This window comes from Podarcis erhardii, assembly GCF_964252035.2.
Source record: "Podarcis erhardii genome assembly, chromosome: 11".
Taxonomy (NCBI): Eukaryota; Metazoa; Chordata; class Lepidosauria; order Squamata; family Lacertidae; genus Podarcis; species Podarcis erhardii.
In genome coordinates this window covers 30108700-30133550 of record NC_138501.1, presented here as the reverse complement: position 1 = coordinate 30133550, position 24851 = coordinate 30108700, and the positions used below count along the sequence as shown (strand labels likewise).

Genomic DNA, 24851 nt, shown 5'->3' with positions numbered 1-24851 from the left:
TGGTGCTCACAAGCAAGGGTAGTAAAGGTAAAAGGTTTCCCCTTGCTGTGTGGCTCCAGCAAGTTGTATTCAGAGGTAGACTACCTCTGGTTGTGGAGGTTTTGTACAGCTGTAAACAGCTGGAGATAACGTAGCAGAAAGAGGTGGGGAGGTTTGCATAAAGAAATTAAGCCCATCAGCAGCTGTATCTTCCATAAATTTCACCAGTACTGTTTCAAAGTCTGCTGGAGCTAATTACTGTCATCCACATTCCGCGGCAGTGAAATAGTGAACAAACAGATTACTAGTGTAGAGATTCAGTAGTGGGACAAACTACACCTATTGGAATGCTTATTCATCATAGACCTGTTAAAAGTTCTGTTATGGAACAAAGCATCCTACCCTATAGGAAAATTAATGGCCAGCCATACAGACTTTCAAATAAAAAGGAAGAAATGCAAACAGCACTAGCCTATGAAACTAGATTGGTGCTTTCTATTAAGCATGGAGAGAGAAATAGGTTTTGCATACAATTATGTAATAGACACAACAGGTCTATAAATGTAATGAATGAAATGATCAATATATTTGACCCAAGTGAGCAAGACACTGCTTTGAGCAGGGCAAATTGATTTTTGACAAATTTCCTTTTTAAATAAAATTAATATATGTCCATGAAGCTTAGCACAGCCCTAAAGCATACAGCATTTTGGATGCATGTACAAGGTTGCCAGTTCCACCTTCCAAACAATGCTGGGCCATTCAAAAAGGTACATTTGGTAGATAAACTAGGCACAAATTTATTAATTATCAACCTATGTATATATTAAGAATATTGTGAATATTCACCAGAAGCAAATAGAAGGGGAAGAAATGGAGGCACTGAGAGATTTTACTTTCTTGGGTTCCATGATCACTGCAGATGGTGACAGCACTCACGAAATTAAAAGACACCTGCTTCTTGGGGGAAAAGCAATGACAAACCTAGACAGCATCTTAAAAAGCAGAGACATCACCTTGCCGACAAACGTCCGGATAGTTAAAAGCTATGGTTTTCCCAGTAGTGATGTATGGAAGTGAGAGCTGGACCATAAAGAAGGCTGATCACCAAAGAATTGATGCTTCTACATTATGGTGCTGGAGGAGACTCTTGAGAGTCCCATGGACTGCAAGAAGATCAAACCTATTCATTCTTAAAGAAATCAGCCCTGAGTGCTCACTGGAAGGACAGATCCTGAAGCTGAGGCTCCAATACTTTGGCCACCTCATGAGAAGAGCAGACTCCCTGGAAAAGACCCTGATGTTGGGAAAGAGAAGGGGACACAAGGAGAAGGGGACGACAGAGGATGAGATGACTGGACAGTGTTCTCGAAGCTACCAGCATGTGTTTGACCAAACTGCGGGAGGCAGTGGAAGGCAGGAGTGCCTGGCGTGCTCTGGTCCATGGGGTCATGAAGAGTTGGACACGACTAAACAACTAAACAACAACAACAGAGCAGTAGTAGGTACAGAACACTGTCCACAATAATCACAGAGCCTACTGTTATTACATATGGCATACAGAACTTGCTGTTGGTAATATCTTGCTGCTGCTGGCGCTGAGAGACACTTCATCTGCTCTGACTAGTCTCAAAAACTGACTGTCTTAACAGGGATCACAGTCTGTAGACACAGCTAGTTCTCTTAGACATACAATTTGTTAAAGCTAAATCACTTGCAATTTTGCAGAAAAACAAACTAGTTCTAAACAAAAACAATTAGGACAAATCTTTTAATTATCTCACTATCTCTACAGACAGGCACTGATCTGAGCCACACTTGCTCATATTCAGGGAAGCCTGACAGTTAAGTCCAGTCGCGAACAACTCTTGGGTTGCAACGCTCATCTCACTTTACTGGCCGAGAGAGCCAATGTTTGTCCGCAGACAGTTTTTCCTGGTCATGTGGCCAGCATGACTAAGCTGCTTCTGGCGAAACCAGAGCAGCGCATGGAAACACCGTTTACCTTCCCACCGGGATGGTACCTATTCATCTACTTGCACTTTGATGTGCTTTCTAATTGCTAGGTTGGCAGTACCATTTACTGTACCCTAAATCACCAGCCTTTAAAGAAAGACTTAACAAGTTCAGTGGTACAAAATTATTTATTCACATAATTTACATATATAACACAAGCGCTACTAGCGCTTTCTTTGAAATAGAAAGCTTCCACAGGAACATTACACACAGTTGGAAAAAAAAAAGTGTGTCACACTTTCCAGGACAGCAACCCCTTATCATATTTTTATGCAAATGAAATGCTCTGTTTCTGAACCCAGCATATTTAGTTCCCTTCTGTCATTAAATATATACAATACTCATGAAAGAAATATGCATGTTTTAAAGACGTTTAAAAGGGATAACCAAGAAAACATGGTTTACAGTGAAAGCTAATAGGATCGATTGTTCTTTCCATTTAGCAAGGAAAGATAAGGCACCTTCTAGCTGACCTTTTTATGCGATTTCTAAAAAACAATTAGTTTTGCTTTGTAATTTAAAACAATTCCAGCAAATTACATAAAAACGTATTTCATTATTTCAGCAGCCTCTTGAGTGTACATAATTTGAGAGTACATTATATCTCCTCCATGTGATTAACATGAAGTAACAGCATACTGGAACTGATTCCACTTTCTCTGAGTCTGTTGATCTAAATTTATATCTGGTAAATTATTCACATTTATTTGGCGCTCTCTTTTTTTGTTCTATTTAGGGCTTCAGATATGACAGAATTGAAACAAAATTCAAATGCTCAAACCAGCAGGCAAATATAGACTTGTTAGTTTGAAAATTAAAATACTGGGCAACATGCAGTCGTGTGAATGGACTTTTACTTGTGCAATTGAGTTTCCCTTCTTTTCTTTTCGACTTCACCTGCCCAAATCTGCTCCAGAGGATAGTCCAACCTACTCGAGCAGATTTGGATAGAATTTGGACAGTGTTTGTTCTGGTTTGTTCTGGCGGAGAACTGACACACTTAGTGGACATCCACTGATTTGCTACTGATAACTATATGATACACCTTTAGAAAAAGTGAAGAGTATGTAATGCTTCTATTATCCAATTTAATAACATAAGTAATTTTGTTTTGGGATGATATATGTCACAAACCAGATGATTTGGGAAAGAGAAACAGCTACAAAATTGTATGCTTAGTTGGACAATTGCAAGTGAGAACAACTACTTCCAAGTATTTGCAAATATTAATATTTATGGGGAAATGTAGAATAAAGTTATATTCAATTGCTAATTGTAGTAAAGGAGATGAGCAATATTTGGTATCCAAATCACTAGGTTCAAGAAAAATGCAGAGAAAATAGGACACCTTTCTCAGAATGAGCACAACTGATTTAGACAGGTTTCCCCAAAAATGTCACATGGAAGTTGTGCCTTTTAGCAAAATCATCGCCAACCAAGGCTATAAACAGGGAAGGATAAAAGTCAAAAATCTAAACAGGTAACAAAAGTGGGGGAGGGAACCAGTAATAATCATGATATATTATCCTTTTATATATTGGGGCTGATCTTATTCTTGAACATCCAATTCCTCCTTGTCAGTGGGTGTTTGATGGGTCGTTTTATGCTTTTCATTGTTTTTAGCTTTTTCATTTAAAATTTAGTGCTTAGAAGTAGAGTAATATTAAATTCCTCTTTTATCTCCAGGACAGACAGAACTAACTTGGCATAGTTAAAATTTATATACATTCAACTTAAATAAATATTTTTTCACGTTTATCTCTGTACATTGAAAAGAAATTAAACATTACATTTTTGAACAAATTCACATAGGCATTTGTTATAAAATAATAATATTAATAAGATGACTAAAATCAGAACTTGGCTTATTTTATGATCCACATCCCATAAACATTTACTTCACAAAAAGAAGTAAAGATAATTTACAGCCCCCACAAACATGAGCATTATCTTTAGATGGTGTCTGCTCATTCTTCATGGCATTTCTCAAGTGTAGCCATGCATCTAGAAACTACTTGTACCAAAATAAAACACAGATCTGGTGCTGTTCTTGCGAGTATCTTGGAACTTAAGAGACTTGTGTTTTCTTCAGTGTTTCCAAATGATAGATTATTCATAGTAAAAGAAAAATAATTCTGCATTAAATATAAGGGCCAACTGAAAACTTGTGACTAGTCAAAGGCATTACATTACTGCTACAATGCATTCTTGGATGCCAGGCATTTGATAAGCTCCTCAGTTATTCTGAATCATCCACCTCCATAAAAATATCACTAAAGAAATATTCTGAGATCCTGGTTGGTTCTTCTTCTTTTTCCGGCTCCTTAGTAATACCTTCCTTTTCAGATATCTCAGATAAAATCTACAAGAAAAACAAACAGATAAAAGCAACAGATATGAAATATGTAAATGTTAAATGTATGCCTAATAAACTAACATCTGCTAGGAGTGCATGATTTTGCTCACTTGTTTCAGAATATAATTTTCTATACAAATCACACTGCAATAGCTATTCTAAAACATTTTTTTATGGATTGAATCCAAAAGTGGCTCTTGCTTGAGAGTCTGTCCATGAACAGAAGTGCTTTTGATCCAATGGAGAATTCTACTTGGAGAGGAGGCAGAGAAGAGGTGGGTTGTTTTTTTCCAATTTCACATGTCCTCTGCAGCACCATGCAACACCTCTCACTGTTGTGGGAGTGTCTCCAAACTCTTCAGAGCAGATTTGTGGAACTGGGGGCGGTGGGGGGGGGTCAACCAACAAAAATTGTTGGCTCCCATTAGTAGTCTCTTGGAACACTCTTTCCGTGACAGGAGCTCTTTTCAGGGAAGCTTTAGATTCAACCCAATAAAGAAGAGATTCCCTTATTGACTAAAGAGGTATAGCCAGTAGTCTTTACATCAGGGGTTGAGAAATGTTGCTCAACTACAACTCCCATGATTCATAACAATTGGCTATGCTGGCTAGGGCTGATGGGAGTTGGGAGTCCAACATGGGCCACAGGGTTCCCTGTCTCTGCTCTTCACTGATTTGAAGTAATTCAAACCTTGCTTTATCACAATGTAGAGCCACAAAGCATACACCAGACTGCACACGGTGACATGGCCTTTAAAAAATACCTTCTGGAGAAAAACATATCTTTCACTTCTACATAGGTTTTTGACACAGCTACAGGGCAATGAAGTTTTGTTTCTGGCTTAATTGTTTACTTTTCCATGTTTGTTCGTTTTATAAAATTTATACACTGCTTGATTGTAAAAACAAACAAACTTTAAAGCGGTTTGGAGCCTACCATATATGTTTCTGGGAGAACTAAGTAACTAAAAGACCAAGGAGGTTGTGGAGAACTAATTACTGTTAAATTTTTATAATTAAGTTAAACAAAAATTTGCTAGAGATTTAAAGACAGGCAGTGTCTGTCTTTAAAAGGCCATGCAGTTCTACATTCCATGAGTCACAAAGTGAAACAATTCATACAAAATATGGCCTAACCACTAAAGCACCTTTCTGTGTGCAGCACAATGAGGAATGCACTAATAAATGAAGAACGGGACATTATCTTACGAGCTGCGGAGTTCAACACACTTTAATAGATGATGTGTAATAAAATCATGCATACCTGAACAGTAGTGGAGCTTCCATTCTCACAGTTGGAGGTTGATGGAAACGAACTATTTTCTTGAGTATCTTCCTTGTTGTTTGAGGACAACTTTGGAAATTCAACAGTGCTTTCAGAGACCAATATATGAGGTTCCTGGAGAGGCTGTTTACTCCCTTTACTAGTTACTTCATCATCACTATTATTATTTTTGCAAATTAAAGGTAAAAATCCCAGAAATCTTTTATATGACCTGTTCAATACAAAAATAATACAAATGTCAAGATAAATTGTCCGACATATGGTGATAATAATGAAAGTTAAAAAAAAACAACCCACAATCCTCTCATGGGAATCTTGGAATTGTAGAGTTGGAAGGGACCCCAAGGGTTATTCTAGCTCAACACCCAGCAATGCAAGAATCCTGCTAACAGTTATTCATGGATGGGCTTGAGCCATCAACCTTCTGGTTAACAGCCAGATGCACTGACCCATTGTGCCACAGGGTAACTAAGACTTATTAAGATTGATTTTAAAAAGAAAACAATAAAACACTTTCCCCTCATCTGGATTAACTTTTCTGCTGTATATGGTACAGAATCGGGAGCTAGTCAACTCCTTTGGTGGTATTGCTACTTGATATTGTGTACATGTGAGGTTATTCTACCGCTTGCGTTGGGTTTACATAGTACTTTAGTTTCGTCTGCACCTTGTTAGCAATAAAGCAGGTTGGTGCAGACCTTAGTGCATTGGTAAAGGACCCCTGGATGGTTTAGTCCAGTCAAATTCAACTATGGTGTGCGGTGCTCATCTCTGCTTTCAGGCCAAAGGAGTTGGCATTGATCTGCACACAGCTTTTCCGGGTCATGTGGCCAGCATGCCTAAACTGCATCTGGTGCCATGGGACACCGTGACAGAAGCCAGAGCGCATGGAAACGCCGTTTAGTGATGAGCACATGTGACTGTTTCAACACCACTACAAAGCAGGGGAGCAGCATAGCATACTAAAAACAGCTACTAAATAAGTACCTGGATAATTGTGTTTTTGGAATGACTGCTGTGCCTCCAGCTTGCTCTGATTGTACAGATTTACAGGTTTCAACTGAGTCTTTCTGTTTTTCACTTGTTTCTGATTTTCTTGCATGGAGTGTCCTTGACACTTGGTCACCAGTAGCAGCTGCTTCATCAAGGAGCACAGCCCCTAAATTCAGAGAAGATTGAGGGTGCTCTCTTTCCATTACTTTTACCTCCGTAGATTTAGGTACTGGTCTAGAGGTGGAGGTGGTTTTCTTCTTTGAAATGTTCGATTTTCCTGACTTTTTCCCTTTTTAAAAAATAAGACGACAGCAAATACAAATAAATAAGCAAAAAATATAGAATCTGCTACTTGAATCTGCTACAGGGAAATTCCATTTTACTCTATACAAAACAACAAATTTGTCTCATTTCCCCACAAATAAGATATTCCAACAGAAATAGACATTCAGTAACATCAACTCATGCCCAAGAGACAACAAGTTCTGTGAATCCGAAAGTGGCTATAGATGCATTTCTCAAACAGCATCTGCCCAACCACACAGCACATGAGGAACTACTTTTGAAACTAGAGGGTGAGTTTCAAAATCAGGAATCAGGTGGGTACTGACAGTTGAGGGCTTCTGCCACTGAAAACCTACATCTTCATCCAAGCTCACCAGCTGCTAGCATCTCTGGCTACTGTAATTGTAAGAAATGTTTTCTTGTTGTTTTACTGATATGGATCTTTTGTTGTTATATGGTATATTTTTATTTTACTTATTGTCATGTAAACCACCACGGCATTTCTTTGAAATGAAAGATGCTATGTAAGTAATTTAAAGAAAGAAAGATGTTTCTGATCTGGACGGAGGAATACCTCAAGGCTTGCCTCTCCCAATATGAACCAAGCCAGACCCAGCAAGCACGTGAAGTCCTTCTTTGAGTGCCTCCTCCATGAGAGATCTGGGGGGCCTATTCGTGGTGGTTCCCCGTTTGTGGAATGCTCTCCCCAGAGAGGCCCGTCTGGTGCCTTTTTATGTGCCAGGCAAAAACATTCCTCTTCTCCCAACCCTTTGGCTAATTAAACATATCTAAGGCCTTTTAAACTGTGTGAGGTATTGTTTTTGTTTGTTATTATGTTATGTATATTATAAACTGCCCCGTGATATTCGGATGAAATTTAATTAATTAATTTGGTATAGAAATTTAATTGATTAATAATGTCTGCTGTTAAAATAAAAAATTCAGTAATGCATTTGGGATGCTGGCGTACATCAATAGTTAACTATAGAAAATCATATGTTCTGTGCCTTTGTATGTGAAAACAATATAAATTTCACCTACCAGCAGCTTTCCTTGGTATACAACTTGATTTCATAGAGGCGCCCTGCATGAAAGGAAATATGAACATCCGTATAAGTTCATTTTCAGAAATATGATTCAAAAGGACAATACAATTGCTTCTATTATTTAGACTGTGAAAGAACAGGGATTAAACTTTTTAATGATACATCAACTTCATTTCCTGAAGTAAGGCTGAATTAGTATTATTTGTCCCCCAGTATATTTCAGTACAAGTGAATTAAGATATTTGGCTAAGGGTAAATGTGTTGAAACAGTTTACAAAATCCTCCATCTTGAATGGAAAAATACTACATCTATTTGGGGATTCAAGATAATATCTATGCCAGTGGTGGACTTCCAAAAAATTGCATGATGAACTAATTCATTTATGTACTTCCTAACCTGAACACTGCTTCCAGAAAACCATTTAGATTTGGGTTTTCAATTAATTGTTTTTCTAGGGTCTACTCTAAGGTACCTAAAGCAGAAGTTGAGAGGAGACTATATATATATATCCAACAAAATTTGTCTTGCAAAAGTTCTATTGTATAAGTGGAAGTATGCTGTGCTAGCAGAACAGCAATGTTGGACACGACCCCATGTTTGTTTCCTGGTTCTCAAATGATTAAACATGGGGTCGTGTTCAACACTGCTGTTCTGTTAGCACAACAGACTTCCACATGCAACAGAACTTTCCCTTCCTTTCCTGTGCACCCTCAAAATCTGCCCCTGAGAGTTGGAGGACCTCCTGGAGCAGACTTTGAGGGTGCACAGGGAGATGAAAGGAAGGGGAAGTTCCACTGTGTACCTAGAACTTTGCATACACAGCACTGGATGCAACCCATAAAGTGGAAAACTAGGATTTTATCTAATGTTGCACCAGCGGGGTTCCAATGGCTCAACAGGACTTTTACTCTCCTCCTTCTCCTACATCTCCCCCAAATCTGCTCAGGAAGATCTCCCAAATCTCCAGAGCTGATTTTGATGGTGCTCAGGGGACAGGAGGGAAAAAGGAAAATCCCTTGCGCACATTTAAGCCCCTTGAGCCAGTAAAGCTGCAGCTTTGGGTATGACCCCTAATTTCCAAAACTACATTTCCTGAGAAAAATTCTCATAGTTTATTTAATTAATCTGCAGCATGTGTTTATGATATATTTATTATTTATTTTACCCATAGAAATATACAAAGAACATAACTTAAAACACGAATAAAGCTCAGTTCCACATACAAACACATAGCAAAAACACACACAAGAATTACTCTACAAAATACAGTAGAAAGATAACAAATGCCACTAAAATCTTTAATGTGACTACAGCAATAGCAGCTATGCATTATTAATTTGGATGGCAGATCCCACAACTCAATATAATAGCCGTACCTAACCTTTTCAGGATGAAATTTCAAGTCATGTCTCTGGGGACCAAAATGTAGACGTGAGCTTTGTTAAAAACCAAATTATCACGGCTACCTTCAAAAAGGCTTTCTCATTAGCCATTCCCCTCTGTTTTAATTCATTTTTAAAATAATTCATTACAAAATCAATTTAAAACTTTATTTTTAAAAAAGAGGAACAATTCTGATATGGTCTGGATTGGATCACAAGAACCTTTTGGCATCAGAGCATGGGAGAGGTCAAATTCACCCCACCCAAAAAAAATTAAAAGAACACTTTTTAAAGTGACTTGTCTTCAGAGGCATGGGGGGGGGGGCGGGAGCAGAAACAGCCCTTGGGCCACGACTTGGCAACCCTTGCAGTATACAATCCAGTGATAGGGTTTGAATGCAGATTAAACTAGAATGGGGAGGTGCTTTATTACCTCTTGCACAGTCCTATAATCCACTCTGTGATGAAAAGATTTCTTTCAGAATTGTTAGAAAAGTCAAGAATCCTAGTCAAATTTCACAGAAACTGTCTTGCTGCTCACAAATGGTGATGAAAATATGTGAAATTTACACTGGCTTTAGCACAAGCTAAACAAATGTTGCTGGTTTTCTATGCACTTGACTGTGTCAGTCCCAATCTGTGTTCTTTTGAAACTTTCAGGTTTTTTCCATTTGATTTTATTTTGCTGATTCTTTCTGGTTAGATTCCTTATATTTAGGTCCCTGGGCTGGTCATAAGCTTCTGCAAAGATTCATAAGGCACCCACTATGCCTGTTTGTTTAAACAGATAGTGTCATTTAACTTTTGTACTGGCTTTCCTATGTGCACGTACCTAACAATTCTCCAAATTAAACAACCACAAAATATAAATACAATGGAAACTAATTCTCAATTCAGTAGCCAAATTCTTTAACACCTGTTCTCAAAGTTCCCAAATGAGTGGTTTAAAACATTTGTTCATTTTAGATTTCTTCTTTGTAATAAATACCCTAAATAAATACATTTCTCAAAATGGAATGGACTACTGTGCATAAGAAAGCAGTCAAAAATCAGAACATCCTAAAAAAATAAGCATGTTGTTTTCAATTGCAGCACTTCACCATAGCGCAGGGTTCTTAAAAATGGACTCTTTTCTATTGCTGCCATCAAAAAACAGCACTGAGACATATTAGAAGTGCTTTCTCCATCCTTTTTCATGCAACCTCCCAAGTTTTCTTCACTCAGGCAACAGATAGCGAACCCAAAAGGTTCTAGCTTTTGTGATTCTCTGAATTAATCTCTGACCTTATTGGTGCTTTCCAGGCTTCCCCCTACAGGAGAAGACGGTTTTCTCTTCTCAGGGGCATTCCCGCTTTCTTCAAGGGCTTCAGCATGCCTTTTCAGATTCCGCCAAGAGGTTGAACCAAGCTCTGCCAATTGTTCCAACGAGGCTTCCAGCAATCCTTCTGCCCTCACAGTGTTGTCCAAAGAGACAGCATTTTCTTCAACAGCAGCTGTTACGGTTCCAAAGCTGTACAAAGTTGCCATGCAAAAGTTGTGAAATTAGTGTTATTTAATTCAATGTAAATTTAATTCAAATTAAAACTCTCATTAATAGCAATAATTTAATGCTCTTTGAAAGCTGCAATGCTTGTCTCCTTAACTTGGCAGAGGTTTCACTTAGACCAATGGGACTACAGTCCAAGTAACTACTGTATGCTTAGGACAGAACAGTAAAAACTACTCTCTCTGAAAGTCGCTCCTTGCCTTGAGCTCACAAGAAGAATTTTGTCCTTTGACAAGGTATAGTTCTAATCAGCTGGCAGTTCTAATAGTTTTATCATGAATAATTTGGCTGACCACAAGAAGAGGGGAAACATAGAGCCTATTTCATGTTCCCACAAGGTGAATCCCGTCAAAACTTTCATTTGATAAAAGGGCAAATTCTCTTCCATAATATCCCTTTAAATCAGGCATAACTAATTTTTTTTCAGCCAGAGGGCTATATTCCCCTCTTGGCCAATTCTCTGGGAGCTGCACGCTCATATAAGGGCACTACCATCTCCAGTCTTAAGTACACCCAACAAAAGAACATCAGTTCATATTAAAAGATAATATTACTTACTTATCTTCTCTTGCCACTTCTGTGGAGCTCTGATTGTCTGGGGTAAAAAAAACTGGTGCTGGAAGCAGCTGTTCAGACGTTTGTTGTAGCAAACTGGATCCGTCACTGCAATTCTCTGAACCAACGGAGATTTCCACCAATGTTAAAATGAAGGTTGGCTCCTCTCCCTTCGGATATTCTTCAACTCCAGCACTAACTACTAAGATACATATGTGGGGCAAATAAAAGATTAATAATATATATAATAACATTGTTCTGCATGCTGTTACTCTATTCAAAAACCCTTGCAGTATTTTTTTATTTATTTTCACAAGTGATATGCAAGTGCTGTTAAAAGAGATCAAGGTTGCTCCATGCTCAACTACATAATGAATACAACCCTGGGCTGTATCCACTGGTGTTCAAACATATGGCAAACTTCCACAGCAGATCTTCCCTTTCTCTGCCCCCTGCAACCAGCCTTGATATACGATTGATAATGCCATGTACAAATTCCCTTCTTGTATGTAAGCAGTAGCAACTGTAACACATATTAGAGATATAGCCAAACAAATGGAATCCATATATCTTTTAAAATCATATGTAATTAGTCTACATTATACATTTCATAATGTGCCAACTCCAATTTTTATTCCTTAAATATTTATGCCTCACCTTACATTTATAAAAACATTCCTGACAGCTTATTAGTATAAACATTAGCTATTACCAAAATAGCCGTTTTCTTAGTATCTTTTGCGTCCACAGAAGCAAACGCAAAGAAGCCTTATGTACAATGTTGAAGAACTAGTTATAATTAATTTTCCCTAATAGTAGGGAAAGCAGGATTGCTACAGGCCATTTAAAGTGAATTCCCACTGAATCTCCACATGTGGAAATCTTGTTTGCATAGCGTCTTGTAGGAAAACATTCCATGCACATAGACTCAAACTGAGTGATCAACATCCCACATAAAACTAGGAATTTGACAACACAACTTGAATTCTACAAACTGGATTTTTCAAGAATGCATGGTACGTAAGGGAGATGCCAAGTGTGACCATCAAGTAGGCCTAAAGGCAGAGTCAGCAAGCTGCGGTCCCATGCCCCAGCCATAAAGGTAAAGGTAAAGGGGCCCCTGACCATTTGGTCCAGTCGTGGCCGACTCTGGGGTTGCGGCACTCATCTCACTTTATTGGCTGAGGGAGCCGGCGTACAGCTTCCGGGTCATGTGGCCAGCCACTTCTGGTGAACCAGAGCAGCGCACAGAAACGCTGTTTACCTTCCCACCGGAGCGGTACCTATTTATCTACTTGCACTTTGACGTGCTTTTGAACTGCTAGGTTGGCAGGAACAAGGACCGAGCAACGGGAGCTCACCCCGCCGCGGGGATTTGAACCGCCAACCTTCTGATTGGCAAGTCCTAGGCTCTGTGGTTTAACCCACAGTGCCACCCGCGTAGGCAATAAAATTAATCAGAACTGGTCATAACAGTGTTTCAAAGGGAGAACTCTTCAATCTTCACCAAAGCAGTGATGTATAAGCCCATTACATGCTTCAGTCTGAGACATCTTAATGATACCTAGTTCCGGGGGAGGGGAGGTTATGGTGATCCATATTTGCATTTGTCTCTTCTTCTTTTTAATCTAACTTGTAAATGACGAGTGCATAAACGAATGTTTACGTGAAGCTAGTTCCCTAAAGCAGCAAATATGTGATCATAAAACAGTGTAAAATGTACCTGCAGTCATCTCTGTGGTGGATGAAATACTGGAACACTTGGCTGCTTCAGTCTGGCAATTAAAAAATCACAATAAAAATCACAAGCTTGCCAAATAACACTAATGCTCAGAAGATAAAGGGAAAAATAAAGCAATGAAAAATTCTTGATAATTGCTTTAAAAGGAATACATATTTTATCCATGTTGTTCCCCTCTGCCAAGCCACCTGGCAAAAATGTTTTAGAAGAGTGGAGTAAAAGTCCCTTTTAAAATAAATAAACATGATCTCCTCCTTTGAAAGAACATCACTAAGAAATAAAGGAAAGAGACTTGGCAAAAGTTGTAACCCAAAAGAAAGAATATTTGACTAGAAACATGTACTATTAGGAAATAAAATCTTGCTTATAAATTTACCTTATAACTACATGGAAACGAACAACTTTGGCCTATAGCACAATCTTTGCCTGAAGTGACTCACAGAAAAGATTGCTCAGTAACTCAAAGAAAATTAATTCCTTCAATTATTCTAATTATTGAAGTGTTCATCCAAACCCACAGAGCTTGAGGCTGCTTCACAGATGACATTTTCCTACAGTTTTTTTGCACATTTACAACAAAAGTTAGTTTAAATGCTTGTCAGAAGAAAAGTCTGACATGCCTTTTGTTTTAAGACCATTAAAGACAAATCAAAAAAGAAAAGATTGCTCAAAACCCAAATTCAAAGCAACATTTAAAAAAAGAAAAAAGAAAATACAGTTTAGCAACAAACAAGCAGGGATACGGAAACCATTTGTGGAAAAAGAGATCTAGTAGGAGGAAAGAATATCCTGTCCTGATTCCAATAAGGAACCCACAAGGCAGCAATATGACTGCAGTGTCACAGATAGTCCTAAGTGACTAACGTGCTCTAATAAAGGCTGAGAGGTGACCTGAGGCCTTATGACACACAGTCCACCCCCTCAAGCCCTACCTCCGCTTGTTCAAAAAACAGTCTCTCTTGAAGGGTCAGTCCAGTCCAGTTCCTCAGCCAGTAGCAGTCTTTGGATTGGCCAGCTCCTCCTGAGAATGAGGGCCAGGGCCATGATTGAGACATAGACAGACAATATACATATAAGCAGGGATGTCGTTTGTGCAATAACTATCAGGAACACTCAGAATGTACTACTGTATTCAGAGTGGCTTCTATCTATAATGGTTCTCTGTGTGTGTGTGTGTGTGTGTTCGCGCGCGCGCGTACTTGAAGCAGCTTCCTCCTTTTATTCTCTCCCTTAAGATAGCAGTTTTAGTTATATAAAATAAATACCTGTGCAGGTTCAATTGCCAACAACTGGTGCTCAGCAGGAGCAGAAACTTGGACACTGATGTTTGTGCTGCAGCCACCAGGTGGTTCAGGAGGGTCTGCTTCTGGAGAAACTTCTGAAGCAGTTAACAGTGATGCAACTTCCCAAGTATCTCTCACCGTGTTGTCTCTTTGGAAAAATTAAGCCAGTTTCACTTCATAAAATGTTTATCAGTTAAATGTTTTCATGCTGCATAGCTTTGAAACAAATGGTGCCAGGTTTACAGTCACTGTTTGTCAAAGTGATTAAAAGTACTATTAACCGTTCCATATATAAGTTCAGCTAATAAAAAATACAATGTCTTAAAGTGTCTTCCTCAAGTATCTTAAAGATGTTTTATTATTCTCACATCTCAAAAGTTACTTGGGTGAGATGATGTGGCTTAACAATTAAAGATGCTATTTTCCTTTCTTTTCTCTAAAAAATGACACCCTCTTTAAATATAGAACCAGTAAATGTGTAGTTGCATATTTCCCCATAATTCTAGTCAACTGTATACTGGATATGCTCCTATTCTATAAAACACAATTTACTACATATTTCACATACAGCAGCTCAAGATATCTAAGAGAGAAGCCAAAAGTACTAGCATGTGAAAATTATTAGTGTTATTACCTTTCTATGTTGTCTTTCTGCATGGCAGGACCAGAACTTGGAAGCTGTAGATGTTGTTTCTCTGCAGAGCTGCTCTTAGTTAGCTCATTCAATTTGAGATTCTTTTCCAGTTCAACTTTCTGCTCTTCTATTGCATTGTCTGACACCTTCTTTTCTATTACTTTAGACATTAAAACACCACTCAGTATAGTTTGCAGAATAAATATATACTATTTTGGATGAGGTTACAACATTGACAGGGCATCACATCACCTAATCCCCAGCTGGAAGGATGAACAGACAGACACAGGTACCTACAGGTTGGATGCACATTTGGGGGCCAGAAGCTTGTAATTTAGGAAAAATGAAATCAGATATTCTCAGAAAACATCTCCACAAGCACAGAGTACAATTTCTGCACAGGGTAAAGGATTCGTAAAGTCCTGATAACTAAATGCTTTAAGCGCAGGAACCAAAAACTTACCATTCCGGATTTCTTCAGATTGTTCAATACACGAATCAACATATTTTTGAGAAGCTTTCTTGCTCAGCCTCAGACTTCTGTTAAGATTTGGTTTAGGCTTAGGAAACCTACATCTTGCTTGTTTGGATGATTGATCTCCTTTGGATGACAGTAAATCACTGCAGAGAAACAGAAACCACCACTGAGTACCCTTAATTTCAACATTTATCCAACAGAAATAGTCAAAATCTTAGCTAGCAATGCAACCAATCTGGAAAAGGCATAGGAATGTCTGTGACAGTTCACTTCAAACAGCTTGGACGCAACCAACCACCCCACTTCAACTAGCTTTAACTAGACAAGAAGGGCAGAGGTACAGAGGGCATGTGGTTGGACACATTAGTGAAAGAATTTTGTCCACATCATCAGGCCACAATTCCATAACATTTGGTCAGATGTGGCACTGGACACCTTGACCAAATTTGCCATAATAGTGGCATCCAAGTTGCTACAAAGTCAAGGGGCTTTATCCCCCGAGTGTCTTGTCAAACTAATCACAGTTTGTTAAAGGGGAATCTGGGATAACTAATATTTGGATACATAGCAAAAAAAATGCCAGCCGAGCCCTTGAGGATGTGGCAAATGCAGCAAAGTATGTCTTCTTTGCTGTCTTCACCACCACATGGCAAGCACAATTATATGTCCTAATGTGTTTGGGCAGCTTTAGAGTGAGTGACCTAGTCCTAAAAATCATAGACTGAAGATGAAGAAGACTATTCAGGATACATAACACTATACACCTATGTTGTCCATTTACCTATATTTACAATGGGATGGCTCGAAAAGATCAAGTTAGAATGGAGAAGAGCTAGGTGATATCATGCTATCATGGTAAAGCTTCTTACAACCTAAAGAATGAGGAGGATTCCTAACTAACACAATCAGATTTTTAAATAGAACAATGCAAACCTGCTGATTCTAGTTGTTTCCTCTGAGCATGCTTCCAAAACTGATGTGCTGCAATGCTGTGCAGCAGCTTTATTCGTATTTTTTGAAAGTGATAAATTAGTTGCTTCCTGTAAGTAAACTTCCAAGCCTGATGCTTCAACAATATGATCCTCTGCAGCAGTTACGTTTGCACTGACCGAAGAAAGCGATTCATTTTCTGAAGGGGCAGGATGTTGCATATGACAATGGACTACGCTTTGCTCTTCGTTACACTCATTTGAGAAGCTATCAGTAACATTCATTTCATCTTTACTGGGAAACTCCTGAATTTTTGGTTCTTTTTTTCCACAAAAAGAAAAAGTTGAAAATAATTAAATTCTTAATTTATCTATAACAAACATTTATACTATGCAATTTCAGTTGGGACAATATAAAGATTACAGTTTGAAATCCTAAGTAAATGATACATTTTCATGTCTAAATTTCATTAAATTACACCACTGCATTTTGAATGAAAAATACCCATGAGATTAGAAACACAGAATTCTACAACTGGAATCCATTTTGCAGCTAAACCAATACTTTTATTTTACAATATTTGAATCTTGTGCGAAGTCTGGTTCTTTGGTTAAATCGAAGAGTACCTAAATTGATGTTTAGGGTTTACTAGATACTTCTTAGTCCAGATCAGATGGACATCCTTCAGACATTTTTAGTGGCCAAAAGACTGTAATGCAATGTATGACTAGCGTAAATAATGTAAAATGGTCCCCAAGTGCAAGTTTCATATTTCACTTCTTCAGTAAAAGCATCCAACACTTATCACTCTCTTTCTCTTTGTTTTAATAAAAAGTAATTTTTAAAAAAAAATGGAGCAGACCTCCTGGAAATAAGAACCTACTACTGTCACCTAAGTATAGAATCCACAAAATATACCGTGGCTAACAATCAGAAGTGGATGGCCTGAAATCACAGTGAAGAGGAGACAATTTGGTCTTCCCATATTTAAATAGTGCATGCTTTTAAAACAAACTTAGTTTGGTGTTCAGTGCATGTTAATTAAATATTGCAAAGGAAAAATAAAATAAACTAAAATCTTAAAAAAGAAGTATATAACCTTTATTTCCACCCTCCAAAATAATCACAATGCTGGAAAAGAATAAAAACAATACAAAATCCATTGTACCACTGCTATACCAAAGTGCTATATGATGATACTGAACATACCTTGGATGCCAATGTTTAACTGGAACGCTGGATCTCTCATAGCAAGTAAAGTCATGGCTGCTTCGGTACTTCCATCACTAATCCCTGAAAAATGTTTACCAAACAAAAGCCACCAAAATCAAATTTTGTTTCTCTAATACACCCAAACTGCTTATGCTTGTCTTAAAAATGACTAGTTGCTTTTGGATCATCCTAGATATTAAAATCAGTTTCTAACATGTGCATCCTTCAGCATCCCTCATTTACAAAGCATGAAAGTGGTTTCAAAGTTCTTGTTTTACAGTGCAATCTAATATGCTTTCTACTCAGAAGTACAGTGGTGCCTCGCAAAACGAAAAGAATCCGTTCCGCGATTCTCTTCGTCTAGCGGTTTTCTCGTCTTGCGAAGCAAGCCCATTGACGGCTTAGCGGATTAGCGCTATTAGCGGCTTTTAGCGGTTTATCGGCTTAGCGGCTTAGAAAAAGGGGGGGAAAACCCCACAGGAACTCACAAGACATTTTCGTCTTGCGAAGCAAGCCCATAGGAAATTCGTTTTGCGAAGCACCTCCAAAACGGAAAACTCTTTCGTCTAGCGAGTTTTCCGTCTTGCGAGGCATTCGTCTTGCGGGGCACCACTGTAAGTATTGTTGTTTTTCAATGGAGCTTACTCCCAGGTAAGTGTCTATAGCAGCATTTGCCAACCTGGTGGCCTCCAAATGTTTTTGGCGTACATTTCTCATCAGAACCCAGCCAGCAAGGCTGGTCTTTCGGACTGCAGCCTGAGTAGTTATTTTTTTCTTTAGTGAATGAGAGACTTGAGGATCTCATCTTTTAAAAACTTTTTTTTGTAAAGATCATTATTAATTAAATTCACAAATTTAACTTGGTCTCAATGGTACATTTATTTATGTATAGTTTTTTTACCCTTCGCTTCATTCAAAACAAGGCTCCCAGTGGCCTATATCCATCAATAATAAGACAGTTCCTGCTAGAAGACATGGCCCAAAAGGAAAAGGAGGAAAATCAAACTCATAAGAATTTCATAAGCTTCTTTAAGTGGCTATTCAGTTGTTCAGTGTCAACAACTTGGACCATTTACCTGCTTTCTTTTCTTGATCCTCTTGTGCAACCACCTTAGATAAAAAGAAACACGAGTTAATGACTGTATTTCTGAATCCCTCCCCCCCCCCAATATTAAAATAAATTCTACAGATCAGCTTTTTCACTTAGCATGGATAGTGACAATAACAGCTTGGCTGGCATATCATAAGCCACATTTTGTCATAAAGCATGTTTTAATCATGAACTTGCTCCCCTATTGCCACATGGCTCCACACTCTCCACACAACTCAAACCAACCATATTTTGGCTTGTTGTGTTGTTCAAATCTGGATCATGGTTTGCTTGTTTCAAACAAACCATGCACAAGGTTCATTTAATGTTTATTTCATGTTTCATGTACCATATTTTTCGCTCTGTAGGATGCACTTTTTCCTCTCCAAAAATTAAGGGGAAATGTGTGTGCGTCCTATGGAGCGAATGCAGGCTCCTTGGCTTCAGCGATAGCAACGCGAAGCCTCCGAAGCGCAGAGGGAGCGCTCCCTCCGTGCTCCAGAGGTTTCACGTTGCTTTCGCTGAAGCCTGGAGAGCGAGAGGCGTCGGTGCGCACCGACCCCTCTCGCTCTCCAGGCTCCAGGGATAGCTGCCTGAAGCCTTCGGAGCGCAGCACGAGTTCCTGCTGCATTCCGGAGGCTTCAGGTTCCTTTCGCTGAAGCCCGACTGGAGAGGTTGCACGCGGCTAAAAAGGAAGCCAAGACAGCGAGCGAGATCCATCCCGCTCGCTGTCTTGGCTTGTGCCATAGCTGCGCGCAGCCCATCCAGCAGGGAGAGGTTGCGCGCAGCTAAAGAGGAAGCCAAGACAGCAAGCGGGATCCATCCCGCTCGCTGTCTTGGCTTCTTTGCTCTTTGGGGCTGGGGGGGAACCCGGGCTTCCCCCGGCAGCCCCAGCAGCTCTGGGAGAAGCGGACGTAAGATTTTTTTTCTTGATTTCCCCCTCTAAAAACTAGGTGCGCCCTATGGTCCGGTGCGCCTTATGGAACGAAAAATACAGTATTTCATGTTTGTTTAAATGAACCTGGTGCATGGTTTGTCTGAAACACGTAAACCATGATCCATATTCAAGTGACATGATCAGCCATACTATGGCTCATTTGAGCCACGTGGACACCTTGTGGAGAAGCAGGAAGATACAAGCCACACCAGGAGGAAGAGCAAACAAGGCCTACATCAGCACAAACAACAAGGCTTCACTTTCCTACAGGTTTGCCTGTTATCATGCCATACTGGAATGGTGTGCTACATGCATTATCTGAGTAGATGAATATACTGCTAAAAATAACTCAGTTCCTTAATCAGTATTGCCACTCCCTAAAACATTTGCTTCTCATCTTGCTTAAGGGAGTGGGGATTATTCAAGTGGCATCACAAAAGTGTAATATCTTTGCTAGCCTTGCTCCCTAGTCATGCAAATGATACGTTAACTGTCCTAAAGTAACAAGAACTAAATTATGCTAGAGAAAATAAGTTTTAAATACATTTAAGGATATTGCATAAAGAGAGAAATCAAAATACTTACATTTTGTGAGGAATACAATCCTTTGTCTGTCTGAATTACAGGCTGAGCATCTACATTCAGTTCATGAGACAGAAATGGCTCATCCGCAACATTCTCATATATCTCAAGCTGTTGGGCAGGGAAGCATACCAATTCAGTTTAGCAGTTCCCCAAAAGCAAACACATCCTGAAAAAGGATCTAAGAAATGTCCTTTGTGCATTGTAACCGCTTTCTGCACACTAAAATATATTGGAAGTGATGGCATGATATATTTTCAGATGCAGTGGAGGTGCTATATGTTTCACAATTCTCAAAATGCAATTCTTCCTAAAAGAGGCATAAGTAAAACCTCAATGGGACTTAAGTATGCATGCACTCTTAGGAATAGGAATATTTAGATGAACAATTGCTAATGGGAGAGGGGGCCACGGAAGGAATGGACAGATAACATCAATGAAATGTTGAAGAAATAACTTTCTTAAGAACAAGTCATCAGATTGCCAGTAAGGTAACACATGGGAAAGAATTCCATGTCACAGACTATGACTGAGGCCAAAAAACTAAAGTCATGGCAAGCAATCGGCCCCATATTGTATAATGTAGACCATCTTTGTCATGGCAAAATGATCCATCAACTCTTCTCCATTAGCTGTTCTTTCATACTTGACAATAAAATGTCTAAGACCTTCTATTTTCTGCTTTAGCTTAAAGGATGCTGAGCAGCTGTTTGTAAGTATGGCCAATCAGAGAGACACGCTGAACTGGCACATCTGCAGGCATCCCTTTACAGCAGGCATGACGCAATTATAGCTTTCCAGATGTTATGAGACTGTAAATTCCCTAATTCCTGACCACTGGCCATGCTGGCTGGGCCATATGGGTGTTGGGGTCCAAAATCTGGAGGGGCACTTGTTCCTCACCCCCCACTTTACAGGTATTTCAGTCATACCTCTTCCATTGTTTCCTCAATCTGAACAGGAACTGGATTTGGAGATCGAAGCCCTTTAGGAACAAACACTGGAGCTTTGTTTACTTCCTCTGGTGAAAAGCATTCAACTTCATAGTCTGGCTCAAAGTCATCCCCATCATCGTCGTCATCATCATCCTCTTGCTGAGAAGAAGCCCTAAGAGTCACCAGGTTAACCTTTGAATTCCCATATTCCTTTTTAGCATTCTTGCGAAGGACTGGTTTTGAACTTCTGCCTCTACCAACATTTGGTTTCCCCTTTTGGTAGTGTTTCCCCTTTTCACTTAGGTCATTCTCACATCCAGAAGCGAAAGACGTTATTGATCCACTTATGTTTTTCCTCTGTTTCACTGTCCTTCCCACTTGTTTTCTAAGTATAAAAAGACATTTTGTTAAGAAGAGTTCATTGTAAAGGGTGGAAAAGACAGGGTGCATATTTATGTTTCTTCTGTGATGAAAAAAGATGACAATCAACTCTTTTTTAAAAAGATACAAAACTTTTGCTAACATGTTTTTCCTTAGGGGCCTGCATTTATATCATCAATATGGACTAGATGTTCGAGTTTTATTCATTCATAGAAGCATTTATGTTCCACGTTTCCATTTAATACAGGCATCCCAAAACTCGGCCCTCCAGATGTTTTGTGACTACAATTCCCATCATCCCTGACCACTGGTCCTGTTAGCTAGGGATGATGGGAGTTGTAGTCCCAAAACATCTGGAGGGCTGAGATTGGGGGTGCCTGATTTAAAGAATAATGTTCAAAGAGTAACTTTACCCTTTTATTCTTTCAGATGCTCTCTCCTGGACAGAATGGGCCTTAGAGGTTTCTTTCTTGATTTGACTTCCACTCCAAGGGGACTGTTCTGAGGAATCACATTTTCCAGAGTGCCCATGTCCTGTTGGGGACATCGCCTCAATACTATCTATATTATTTCTTTGTCTTGATTCAGAAGATGACGCAGAATTGTGCTGGAAACAATACAAAATTGTGCCAAATTTAATATGTTAAACTCATTTGTGTCCTTTCAGATCTCCTACCCCTCCTTTCACATCCAGCTTTAAACAAAAGCAGCAGACAACCAGCTTCTTTAACATTCAGGTAAAACTGAAATAATTTTCAGTTTTATCTAAAAATGTTGAAATAATTGTCTTTCTTTTAAAAATGTCTAATTTATTATCTAAATTATATCCTGCCTTTCCACACTGACACTGAAGGTGGCTGTTTTAACAGCTACAGGAAAAAAAGCCAGGTTATACTAGTTGATATATATCTGTAGTCCATTACTAATTTTGGTAATGAAGTGGATAGTGTGCTAGGTCCACAGTGACCTCCTTTTACACTGCAGTTAAGCTTAACTGTGGTTTAAAAGGTGAACACCAGGCCAGCGAGACTACCACTTTAAGAAAACTAATTAATGAGAAAGAAATGGAGAGAGAATGCTACAAAATCTTAATTTTGTGGATCTTATTGCCAAAGGAGCCTTAAAAAAGAAAGCGGGAGGCAATCTCAAGGACTTTGAACCTGAGAATAGGATCTGCTAAAAACAATACACATACACCTTGGGGATTTCCTGGCTTCTCCTTCCTGATGCAGCTCTATGTGTCCCCTGAAAACCCCTCCAAAGGGTTCACTGTGACACAGGCCACTGCATCTGGTGGGTGGGGAGGGAAGGGAATCCCTTTGCATGACTGGGTGCTTTCCACTCATCCTAGGATTTCATTGCTGCTCCCATGCTGCTGCAGGTGATTTCAGACAGCATAAAAGCAGTTCAACAACCAGCTTGTTTATGAAAATCCAATATCGTCAAAACCATTTAAATCAAAACATGATTTAGAATTCCTGATCAGGGCTCACCATTAATGTGGGTGTTTTCCCAGATTTGCTGTCGCTTGGGGTTGTGTTGCTTTGTGTATCGCTTCCAGTTTTCTCTTTGGTGCTGACTTCTCCTTTTGAAGAGGCTTTTTTCTTTTTAGCTGCTTGGGCTAGGTTTGGTTTTGGCTTCTGAAGAGGACCCCTCAACAGCTGTGTGGATTTTATGCTTTTTGAAAGACTCCCTTCATGAGCACCAGAAATATCCCTGACAAAAAGAAAAAGTAACAGCAAAACAATTAGATCATTCCAGTGTTTAGTTATTCCTGAAAATATATGTGTGTGTGTGTGTGTGTGTGTGTGTGTGTGTGTGTGTGTGTGTTTTGGAATATCTACCTTTTATTGTCTAGAGTCTAAACCATATTAATATTTTTTCCTTTAAAAACCCAGAACCAATCTTAGCTCCTCCTTAGCTCCTCCACACGAACCCAATAAATTTGTTGTAGTGAGAAAAAGTAAAAACAAAATCCCACCCCCACCCCTCTGGCACAGTTATTTTCAGCTTGGAGATCATTGAAGTTCTAATAACGCTTGATATAAAGACTTGGGTTCTCAAAGAAACACTTAACTTATTGAAAACTATTTTACCTTTCTGGAAGATCCAGACACTTTCCTTCAACATCTTTAGAAACAAACATTTCTTTTTGGTCTTTTGGAAGTTCGCATCCCTGTGGCTTCTCAGGGCAATCAATTTTCTGCTGATCAATATACCTTTTGGGTGATGGGGCTTCACTGGATTCTGACACTTCTTTTTTCTCCAGATCACCAAGGGATGCCTGGACATTGACATTATCCTTGATTTTTTAGAACAAATACGCTTGTCAGTTTACTAACAGAGCAAAAATAACCCTAACAACATAGTGCTCACCCCCTTGATGTTGCTGGTCTCTAAGTCCCATCAGCCCCTACCAACACAGCCAATGATCAGAAATTATGGGAGCTGTAGTCTACCAACGTCTGCATGGCATCCCTGCTCAAAAGCTTCATCTGGATCCAGAAGTTAGTGTGAACTGGAATCTCCCTGTAGAGTCTTAAGATGCTCGACTCTTTAAGAATTTTCTGTTTGACTCCTGTCTGAATTATCATTGCCGTAGGAATTTAAGTTTGGCTTTTCTGGCTCATATAAACTTCATTCCACAGTAAATTTATGAGTCTTTAAGGTGACACAAGTAAGTTCGTTGTTAAAAAACACAATTACCGTATTTTTCGCCCTATAGCACGCACTTTTTCCCCTCCAAAAATGAAGGGGAAATGTGTGTGAGTCCTATGGGGTGAATGCAGGCTTTCGCTGAAGCCTGGAGAGCGAGAGGGGTAGGTGCACACCGACCCCTCTTGCTCTCCAGGCTTCAGGAAGCTATCCCCCCAGCGCGGCAAGCTCCCAGAGCGATGCCGAAACTGCGCGCAGCTTCGCCATCGCTCTGGCTCCCGTTCTGGGGGCTGGGGTCGGGGGAAGCTCGGGCTTCCCCCGCCCCAGCCTCGCACCTGGGGGGGAAAATAATTTTTCCCCCTTTATTTCCCCCCCCCCAAAAAAATCTAGGTGCGTCCTATGGGACGGTGCGTCTTATAAGGCGAAAAATACAGTCATTTAAAATATACAACAGAAAAAGATATGCAGGAAAAACTCTATAAAGCCTTTGCAAGAAAAATGGTCAATTATCCAAGAATGTGGGCCAGAACTATTTTGCTTCTGCGGCCC

General features: G+C 39.4%; 1 protein-coding gene across 3 annotated transcripts in view; it reads right to left on the bottom strand.

Moving 5' to 3' along the window:
* Positions 1–2104: 2104 nt before the first annotated feature.
* BDP1 (BDP1 general transcription factor IIIB subunit) overlaps positions 2105–24851 on the bottom strand; it is a 47482-nt gene continuing 24735 nt past the window's right edge. The window contains exons 25-42 of one of the 3 annotated variants that reach the window (XM_081880853.1): positions 23744–23949; positions 23141–23363; positions 22061–22254; positions 21264–21651; positions 20335–20442; positions 18799–18832; positions 17720–17803; positions 16514–16829; positions 15566–15723; positions 15103–15256; positions 14451–14616; positions 13168–13219; positions 11448–11646; positions 10628–10853; positions 7956–7998; positions 6624–6918; positions 5616–5847; positions 2105–4357 (exon numbers count right to left, since the gene is read on the bottom strand). In XM_081880853.1, coding sequence (XP_081736979.1) covers positions 4235–4357; positions 5616–5847; positions 6624–6918; positions 7956–7998; positions 10628–10853; positions 11448–11646; positions 13168–13219; positions 14451–14616; positions 15103–15256; positions 15566–15723; positions 16514–16829; positions 17720–17803; positions 18799–18832; positions 20335–20442; positions 21264–21651; positions 22061–22254; positions 23141–23363; positions 23744–23949 — 3201 coding nt within the window. In that variant the 3' untranslated portion in view covers positions 2105–4234. The remainder of the gene's footprint in view (positions 4358–5615; positions 5848–6623; positions 6919–7955; positions 7999–10627; positions 10854–11447; positions 11647–13167; positions 13220–14450; positions 14617–15102; positions 15257–15565; positions 15724–16513; positions 16830–17719; positions 17804–18798; positions 18833–20334; positions 20443–21263; positions 21652–22060; positions 22255–23140; positions 23364–23743; positions 23950–24851) is intronic. The other 2 variants (XM_081880854.1, XM_081880855.1) reach the window with 2 other exon arrangements.